This window comes from Triticum aestivum, chromosome 3D, assembly GCF_018294505.1.
Source record: "Triticum aestivum cultivar Chinese Spring chromosome 3D, IWGSC CS RefSeq v2.1, whole genome shotgun sequence".
Classification (NCBI taxonomy): Eukaryota; Viridiplantae; Streptophyta; class Magnoliopsida; order Poales; family Poaceae; genus Triticum; species Triticum aestivum.
In genome coordinates, this window is record NC_057802.1 from 294979388 (window position 1) to 294989802 (window position 10415).

The window sequence follows — 10415 nt, forward strand, 5'->3', positions numbered from 1 at the left end:
AAATTTCGTTTCCCTATTTGATACCGATTTTTTTCTTCCCTATATAACACTAAGTCTAAATTTTATGCCTTTTATAACACTTCCGTCCATTTTTCCATTGCATGTAAAAGGACACTTTTGCCCTTCATGTAATATGAACCCGCCATCTGGCCCGAGTCGCTTCTCCCCGATCCATCATTGCCATTGGTCTCATCCCCTTCTTCCCCTTCTTCCCCCATTCAGCTTCGGCACCAATCCTGAACCGGTTTTTTTGTTCGCTAGTAATTTTTTTTGTACGCAAGTACGACGAGTCGCCACAACATTTTAAAGTCGTCAGACGATCGATCAGCAGCTCTACCGCTATAGCCGGCCAGGAAATCAATTAAGCAGCGTGTGTACTTGCTTGTATAGCTAGCTTTACACATTCTAAAAAAGGTATTTTCAAGTGTGTGAGACTGAGTTCGGCTACTCAACTTGGTATCAGCAAACCAAGTGGGCTGGACGTGTCCTTTTTTCATTACATAATCATGTATTAATATTCTGGTCACATACCACATGAAAGATAAAATGGTCTTTTCAAATATCATTTAACACTGTTAAGTCCCAAAATGGACGGAAGTGTCATATAGGGTATAAATTTTATACTCGGTGTTGCATAGGGAAGAAAATATTTTTCGATGTTAAATAGGGAAAGAAATTTTAAGACGGTGTTAAATAAGCAATTCTCTCAAAAAAACCCGTAGAGGAATTGTAGTAGGCTCGAGCTCGGCCCGTCTCCTTTTGGGCTGGCCTATCCGCGGCTCAGAGAGTTTTGGTCCCTGGGTGGACACCTCATGCTACCTATAAAAAACTAATTTCGGGTACTCAATTTTTTTGCAAACAAAAACAACTATGTTAGTCCCACTTTTGTTTTAATATATTGTATATGTTTATATAATACAATATAAATATTATTATATGTTTAAGTTTTATTCAGCAGAGATAAAAAGTGATTGACTTGGATGATGTTTTAAAAATATCAGCTGATATAGGCACTGACATAACGATGATGGGTCGGACCGAAACACCACAAGAAGAGGTGCATAGAAATAATCCTTATTTATATATGTATGTTATACATGATAATACAAAAGGTACATCTTTTATATGATTATTTTTGCAGAATATGAGAGAGATAGAGATGTACTCTGGCGATGTTAAAAAAAACATCGGCAAAGGTTCCGAGACGACGTCGCTGCAAGGGGCTGGAACTCCGAAATATCTAGATGGCACCCTTATTTCTGTGTGATATTCCAACGAGGATAGATGGGTAAATTTTTATATTTTATTATCATAACATTCAAAATACTACTTACATTTATTTTTGTTATCACTATATTCAAGATAATACTAATTTAGGAAATTGTATGGATGTGTGTGGCTATTTTGTTTTTTATTTTATTCTCCGGTGGAACGGTAAAGAATTGGTTTGTCTGCTTTGCACAATGAGTATTCTCCATTACACATTTTAAGACCTTTGACCTAAAGTATTCGTGCTAATTGCATAGTTTACTTGTGCATGATGGATATGAGTTGAGAAATAAGTTTTTATTATACTTGCTCAAATATCATGCAAATAGAGTTAAAGACCACATTCCTGATAGTGTGCGAGAATTTCTTAAGCGCATCAAGCAGATTTTAATTTGTAACAATTTTTTGTTAGACAACAACTCTATATGTATACAATGTCAAATTGTCCCTTTTTAATCATTTTGTACATTGCAAATGAAGTGGACTTCAATTATTACTTGATTATGCACGTGTTATATTTTCTCTACATGTGAAATTTAACATGCATTATGTTTATAGAACTTCAGCAAATATTTCAAAAGCCGTGGCAACGTACGGGCATTCTACTAGTAGATCTAGTGCATCCGTTGCATGACAATACCTACTCCTTGCATCAACATCGATTGTAAGGCCTCTCCATTGCCTAACGATCCAACCTCATTGATGTGAGACTTTCTTATACCTTTTTGTCTTCTCTTACAACCCCAATCACCATTCTGTTTGCCACCCTAAGTGCTAAAGACCTTGTCTCATGCTCAAGTATTGTGTGAAAGTTTAAAAAGTTGAAGTGAGAGAAAGTATGATTTATTGCTTGGTTTGGTACCGGGGTTGTTCTTAATTTGATATCTATACTGAGCATGCCATGCTTATCGTGATTAAGTATGTAGGGATCACTTTCTTTAACATCATTATTTTGAAAGGCAATAATTGTTTTCTTGCATGCTTATGTATTATTGTTTTAGTGTCAAATTGATAGATTATTTTCCTGAATCATTCGTGTCCCAATATTCATATCCAAGTTAGATAGTTTGATCAAGAACATGTTGGTTAGCATTCAACATAAAAAATTCTTTTTGTTATCATTTACCTACTCGAGGACGATCATAAATTAAGATTGGGGATGCTGATATGTCTCTGATGACCCACAAGTATAGGGGATCAATCATAGTCCTTTCGATAAGTAAGAGTGTCGAACCCAACAAAAAGCAGAAGGAATCGATAAACGGTTTTTAGCAAGGTATTCTCTGCAAGTGTTGTAAGATAGTTTTGATAGATAGTTTGATAGCAAGATAATTGGTAACAAGTGATAAGTAACAAAAGTAGTATGGTGCATCAAGGTGGCCCAATCCTTATTATTGCTAGGTACAAGCCGAAAATACTTCTTATAGTGATTTAAACATTCTCAAGGACGCGCGGGAATTCATCTAGTTACTTTCACCATGATACATTGACTCACGGTCATTGCTTTGATAAGTCGCTATGTGGGGGAGATTGGACCAGAGCTAAGGTGTTGTTCTTACTTGAACAAACAATCTACTTATGATTACTCCCTCTTGCAAGCATCCGCAATTACAAGAGAAGAATTAAGATAAATCTAACCATAGCATTAAACATTAGGATCCAAAACAACCCCTTATGGAACAACACATAAACTAGGGCTTAGGTTTCCGTCACTCTAGCAACCCCAATCTACAAACTAATCCCACAATGCCTTCCCATAGGCCCAAACATGGTGACGTGTCATGTAGTCGACGTTCACACGATACCACTAGAGGAAGAACAACATAACATATCATCAAAACATTGAACGAAACCGAACTTCACATGATTACTTTTAACAAGGCTTCTCCCATGTCCTCAAGAACAAACGGAACTACTCACAAAGCATAATTGTGTTCATGATCAGAGGAGATAAATATGCAATTAACAATTTGAACATATAATTTCCCACTAAGTAAACCAACTAGCATCAACTATCAGACGTAATCAACACTACTAGCACCCCCAGGTACCAATCTGAGGTTTGATACAAAGATTGAATACAAGAGATGAACTAGGGTTTGGAGATGAGATGGTGCTGGTGAAGATGTTGACGGAGATGAGTCCTCCAGCGATGAGAGGAACGTTGGAGATGACAGTGGCTTAGATTTCTCAGCGGAATCACTCCGCCAGAGAGTGATATGCCTCCAACGTATCTATAAATTTTTACTGTTTCATGTTATTATATTATCAATCTTGTATGCTTTATATGCCTTTTTATAGCATTTTTATGGACTAACCTATTAACTTAGTGCCTGGTGCCAGTTCCCGTGCTTTGCCTATTTCTTTAACCCTCTCCAGTCCCATAGGCAGAAGAACCGGAGAGTATACAGATTTTCTTCCGAGGGCCTAAATTTCACATCTCGAGCAAGATTCCATGCTGACCTCATATTCTGGAAGAACCAGGCTTGGCTGTATGGTTTATCCATGTGGACCCTGGCGATCACCATCCATCTGGTGACTTCCGACGACGCCTCCTTCTCATCAAACACCACATCATCCAAGTCTTCTTCATGCAACCCTAATTCCTTCATTAATGATTCCACATCGCTGACTGTTGTTGATCCCGACGCTGAAGCGGACGCAGAACCTGATGGCACGCTCTTCTCCATCTGGTTTCCTAGCCCGATTGGAGCGATCAAGGTTTGGGTGGGAACCCTACCACGTCATAGCCCCGATGAGTCCCGACCAAGACCGGGTGGCGATCACAAGGATCACCCTGTTTCAGTGTGAATTGAGAGGAAACAAGGGGGCAATGGCGACAGGGAAGAAGCGAGCTCTACGGCGGTGCAGTTGCCTTCGAGAGAATGAAAACCCTAACGAGAGGGAACTATTGGCAGGGACAAGCGTATTTGAAATGATAAACTTTTTTTAGGGTAATTTGAAATGATAAACTGGAAACAGGTTCACGGAAATCATCTTGCTGGGCCGAGAAGAGACATTGCTCCTCGACATTCGGCCCAGCCAGCGACCAAACCCTACATCCTTGTACAAAACGACAAAGCCGAGCACCGTCTCTCCGTCTCCACCAACTGCTCCCTCTCTCACTCCTGAAAACCCTCTCTTTCGTCTCCTCCCGGCGAGGCCGGCGACGATGCCAGCAACCATGGCCGGCATCATGCGGGCCATCCTGGCCTGCGTCCCCGCCGCGCCATCCTCCACCGGCGACGGCTCCCTCTCCGCCGCCTTCTCCTCCACCTGCCCCGGCGGCGGCGGCGAGGATCGCATCAGCCGCCTCCCGGACGCGCTGCTCGCCGACATCGTCTCCCGCCTCCCCGTCAAGGAAGCCGCGCGCACTGCAGCGATCTCCCCGCGCTGGCGCCGCCTACGGCCATCGACGCCTCTTGTCCTCGACGACACCGACATCTTCGATGACTTCGCCGAAGCCGACGACGACGACGACGACGGCGACACCTTTGGCCTCATCGACTGGCGCGCCCTCACCAATACCCTCTCCCGCATCCTCTCCGGCCACCCGGGACCCTTCCGCTGCGTTCACCTCACCACGGCTTGCAACTACGCGTCCGCTCGCGGCGGCAGTGCGCTCGTCCGCTGGCTCCACCTCTTCGCCGCCAAGTCTATCCAGGAGCTCGTCCTCATCAACTTCCCCAACTGGCCCTTCAAGAACACCCTCCCTGCGGAGGTCCTCCGCGTCGCCTCCCTCCGCCGCCTGTACCTCGGCCTCTGGGACAAGTTCCCGGACACAAATGACCTTCCGAGCGGCGCCCACGTCTTCCCGCACCTTGCCGAGCTCGGCTTCTGCAAAACCGACATCAAGACCAAGGACCTCGACCGCCTTCTTCAGTGCAGCCCCGTCCTGGAGAAGCTCGCGCTCATCCTCTGCTACGACACGCCGCGCAACGTCCGCGTCCGCAGCCGCAGCCTCCGCTGTGTGCTCTTCTGGATGTCCCTCGCGGACGCGCTAGCCGTGGTCGTCGCCCCGTGTCTCGAGCGCCTCATCCTGTGGAACGACTGCCCTGGTGCCTGGCTCGGCAAGGACTTTCGCACCAGAGTCAAGATTGGCTACGCGCCGGAGCTCAAGGTGCTCGGCTACTTGGAGCCAAGCTTTCATGTGCTCGAGATCGGCAACACCGTCATCGAGGTTAGCTAGCTTCGTTCCTTTAATGGACTTATCATGTTTACTCCTAGCTATTTGCATATGCACTGATCCACATATTTATGATTGGTACTGAATTGCACACAAATTGCAGTTTGGCACAAGGCCCAGCCCCACGACCACCATTCCAAGTCTCAAGATCCTGGCGTTAAGGGTGCGATTTGGAGTGCGCAAAGAGGCTAAGGTGCTGCCTACCTTCCTCAGATGCTTCCCCAATGTCGAAACATTGCATGTCATGGTGAGATTCCATTTACAATCTCCTCATTTAGCATTTTACACCGTCTCAACTTATTATCTGATGATTGTGTCCGCGCCGTCTGGTTGATCTGATCCAACTAGTTAAATGCTGATTCTGCAGTCTGCTGAAGCTGATGAGCCCACTGGCAAGCTGAATTTCAAGTTCTGGCATGATGTCGGACCCATCGAATGCCTGCAGTCACACACCAAGAAGGTGGTGTTCAAGAACTTCCGAGGGAACCGGAGCGAGGTCGTGTTCCTCAGGTTCGTCGTGGAGAGAGCACAGCTTCTGCAAAAAATGGTGGTCGTGTTGGCAGATGGAGACCCTGCTTCAGAGGAGAGGGTGGCGGCCAAGCTGAAAACTTTGGCTTGCAGCACCAAGCGTGCCAGCAGAGACTCGAAATTCTCAATCTTGGTGCGCAGCAGTGGGGGCAGTGATTGGAGCTTCCGCGCAGCGTCCAATCTCTCCAAGAGTGACCCATTTGATAGCTGAAGCTGATCAAGGTGCTATCTGTAGCTGATATGTTTCGATCGTGATACATCATTGCCATTTCTTTTGCTAAGCTAGCAACATACTTTGCTTGTTTGAGTATCGCCTATCCGCTGGCAAGAGCGCTTATTTAGACTATGAATTCTTGGCTTATGTTTTGTCTTGATGGTAGTAGAGTTTTCTGGTCCAGCAGCTAGATGGTCAGTAGTCCATGCAATGTCTGGTCCTGCTGAATTGTACCCAACTGGCTAAATTGCAGACATTTGTGTGTTTCATGTGATTCTGTGTGCCCATTTTCTCGTGAATTCGTTTCATTTTGTGTGCTGCATTGTTGGTTGAAATGTGTTACTGTATTTCTTTCTTGTGCCGATTAGTACAGGTGATATTTGCAAATTTGCACAATCTAGTAGTAATAATTTTCTGCAATGATGATCCATTGAAGCATACTATGTATTGTATCGATCATGTGATTTGTCAGTTTGTGATTATCCGCGGCGTTTGGTATTGCCGGCATTTAATGATCGAATTGAAGAATGAAGGTGCATATGCTCTACCGGATGTGCTGTAAGCCAGAAGCTTCTGAAAGACTGAAAGGTTGAGCTGATGAACTTATGTTGAAGGTGCATCCGTGCATGTAGTCACCGGAATTAAAGAACTTATGTTGGTGTTGCCACTGAAAGGTTGAGCTGACGGCACAAACTAGTTCGCTTTTCGTTAATTGCAATAATGAATCTTGTTGATTCCTTCCGTTTTTGGAGGTAATCATGAATCGTGTTAATTCCTTTTGTTTCTGGAAGTAACCATGAAGGTGAAGGTAAGCCATGCTTGAGTGTTGCTGGCTTATTTGTTGCCAAAATTCGATAGTGTATGCGATTGACCTGAGGTCATAGAGCAAATGAGGCTCGAGTGCGATTTAATTTGCTGCTTCTTAATCACTAAAATGATTGCCTGGTTTGGGTTTTGTATATGTGGTTAGGCATAAATTGATGCAAAATAAGACTCGCCTGTTAGCATTTCGGTCACTCCCAAGTGGCACCAGTCACATTCCAGTATAGTTTGGCAGAAAACCTGATGCGGCAAACCTACAGCAAACTAAACCGCCACCGCGTCCTCCATCCCACCACCGTCAGTGATGCCAGGCCCAAGCCGTCGCCCCTCATCCGAGCGGCGCCTGCCCATTGAAGCTCTCATGTCCACCGTCCTCACCTGCCTCCCCGATCCTCCTTTCTCCGCCGCCCGTGGGACCCGCTCCCTCTCCGCCCCATCCCCATCCTCCTCCGGCGGCGCCGCGGAGGACCGCATCAGCCGCCTACCGGACGCACTACTCTCCAACATCGTCTCCCGCCTCCCCGCCAAGGACGCCGCCCGCACCGCCACGCTCTCCCCGCGCTGGCGCCGCCTCTGGGCCTCCACGCCGCTCGTCCTCGAGGACACCGACCTCCTCAGCCTCCCCGGCAACGACGATTTCCTCCAACCCGGCGGCCCACCGAGAATCGACTGGTAAGCCATCTTCACCGCCGTCGACCGCATCATCGCCTCCCACCCGGGCCCCTTCCGATGCGTCCACCTCACCTGCTGCTACATGGCCCCGCACGACCGCGCGCTGCGGCGCTGGCTCCGCTCCCTCGCCGACAAACGCGTGGAGGACCTCATCTTCGTCAACAGGCCGTTCCCCCACGACGTGTACCTCCCCGCCGACGTCCTCCTCATCTCATCCCTCCGCCGCCTCTACCTCGGCTTCTGGTACTTCCCGGACATCCCCGGCCTTCCCGCCGGCCCTCACGTCTTCCCCCACCTCCGGGAGATCGGCCTCTGCAGCACCGTCATCAGCGCCGGGGAGATCGAGTACGTGCTCCAGTGTAGCCCCGTGCTCGAGACGCTCGCGATTATCCTCAGCATCAACCCTTCCTCTCACGTCCGCGTAGGCAGCCGCAGCCTCCGCTGCGCCGTCTTGTGGATGTCCATGGCGCGTGAATTCGCCATTGTGGCAACCCCGCGTCTGGAGCGTCTCATCCTCTGGCAGACGTGCCCGGGTGCCCCCAGCGGCGTGTTCCCCACCAACGTGAAGATTGGCTACGCCCCCGAGCTGCGCGTCCTGGGCTACCTGGAGCCAAGCATACACGCGCTAGAGATCGGCAACACCGTCATCCAGGTGTCCTAGTGTTCCCTAGCTCTCCTCCGTTGCTTGAATTTTTCACCACTACATAGTATACCATGGCTAAGAGATATGTGTCCCCCTTGATTCCAAGAATGATTTCCAGTCTCATTGAGTCTTAATTTTACTGCAGCCTGGAACAAGGATGAGCCCGGCTAACATGGTTCCAAGTGTCAAAATATTGGCCTTCAAAGTGCGATTTGGAATCCGCAAGGAGACCAAGATGCTCCCCACCTTCCTGAGATGCTTTCCCAATGTCGAGACGTTGCACGTCATGCTAAGAAATACACATACTCCATCCTCTTCCTTCTCCTTTCTTGAGATAACCTCATGTTCATGATCTATATCCACACGTTATTTACGTCCAGATCCAATTTGTTTCATCGTGATCCATAGATATATTTTCATATTTTGTTTAATCATATATATAGCATGTTCATGCTCCATATACACGTTTCATGCTGAAAAATATGTCGTTCATGCTTCAGAACCCCTCGTTTATCATGCTCCAACAATTATGTGCTCCCTCTGTAAACTAATATAAGATCGTTTAGATCACTAAAGTAGTGATCTAAACAATCTTATACTCCCTCCGTCCTAAAATAAGTGTCTCAACTTTGTACTAGCTCTAATACAAATTTGTACTAAGCTCAAGACACTTATTTTGGGACGGAGGGAGTATTAATTTACAGAGGGAGTACGTTTGTACATGAGCATGCCTTTTACTTTTTGGTTGAACTGTAACAAGGAACAAATATGCATCACATATATATTTGATATTACAAAATTGATCTGACTTGTTTGATAAAATGCTGAAAAAATGTGTAATACTTTTAGTTGGTCTTCCGAAAACTGAAATGTTCATCTTCTCATGGCAGTAAAATATAATGCTTGTACACAGAAAAAAGATAAGTTGTCGATCGGGATTGCTTGTGCGTGCATTTTTTTGTAACAATCACCAGAAAATTTCTTGTTCATCTGAAAAACTACCGAGAGAGTAACTTGTCTATTCATGCAAAAGAAATGTTGATGGTGATAAAAATCCTTGCTTATGCATAAAAAAACTTATGATATGTTAATTAAAAAAATCTTAGTTACTAGTTAGTGCTGGATGCTTGTTCATGCATTTGGAACATGATGATGGTGTACATGCAAAAATATCTTGTTACAAGAACTTTGTGTACACTGAGCATACACTGATCTTTTCAGTCCGATGAAGCTGATGAACCCAGTGGCAAGTGCAACCTCAAGTTCTGGCAGGAGGTAGCCCCTATTGATTGCCTGGAGGCACACGTCAAGAAGGTGGTGTTCAGCCAGTTCCGAGGGAAGCGCATGGAGCTTGCATTCCTCAGATTCATCCTTGAGAGAACACAAATGCTGGAGAAGCTGGTGGTCGTTTTGGCCAACGGAGACACTGCCTCGGAGGATGATGAGACGTGCGCCAAGCTGAAAGGTTTGGCTATGGCAAGAAGGGCCAGCGAGTGCCCTATGACGGTGTTGGTTGTCGCGCGCCAGGGAGACAGCGCTTGGTGCTTTCGCAGAGCATCTGATCTTTCAGCGAGTGACCCATTTGATGGCTGAAATTCATGGTCAGTTTCATGCTTCAGTATGCACATGAGTAACATAGCACTCCCTCTTTCAGATCTTTGCATGGACAGTTACGACAATTATGAGCAGAGTTCTGCTTCATACAGTTAACATCCGCGAGGATTGGCTGATATAGCATGTAAAACTAGCGTAGTAAGCCGCGTATTTACGTGGCTAGATATACACATATCACTCACATAATGTTTATATTAATGTCAATTATATGATATTCTATACTTTTAAGTAAAAATTGCAAAACCACAACTGTTCCATCATTGAACCACCTGCGCTACTTCACAATGATTGCGATCGCCTTGTCAAGATTAGTTTATGCAGGTTACAACTCCACACAACATTAGCGAGCCCGAAATGGTGGCTGTTGTGTATCCCGTCAACACTTATAGGTAAGCTCAGCCGTTAGAAACTTAGAATGACTGCTTTGAGCTCCCAAGTGTGAAATCTGGGCTATTCTAAACAACTTG

The 10415-nt window shown here is 46.0% G+C and overlaps 1 protein-coding gene and 1 pseudogene across 1 annotated transcript; both read left to right on the forward strand.

Annotated features, from left to right (window-relative positions):
- The first annotated feature begins 4361 nt into the window (after positions 1-4361).
- LOC123078505 (F-box/FBD/LRR-repeat protein At5g22660) lies at positions 4362-6496 on the forward strand. The gene is made up of 3 exons (XM_044501040.1): positions 4362-5449; positions 5559-5702; positions 5823-6496. The coding sequence occupies exons 1-3, from the start codon at positions 4442-4444 to the stop codon at positions 6192-6194; spliced, it is 1524 nt and encodes a 507-aa protein (XP_044356975.1). The 5' UTR covers positions 4362-4441; the 3' UTR covers positions 6195-6496.
- A 747-nt stretch (positions 6497-7243) lies between these two features.
- LOC123078506 (putative F-box/FBD/LRR-repeat protein At2g05300) lies at positions 7244-10183 on the forward strand (annotated as a pseudogene).
- Positions 10184-10415: the final 232 nt, after the last annotated feature.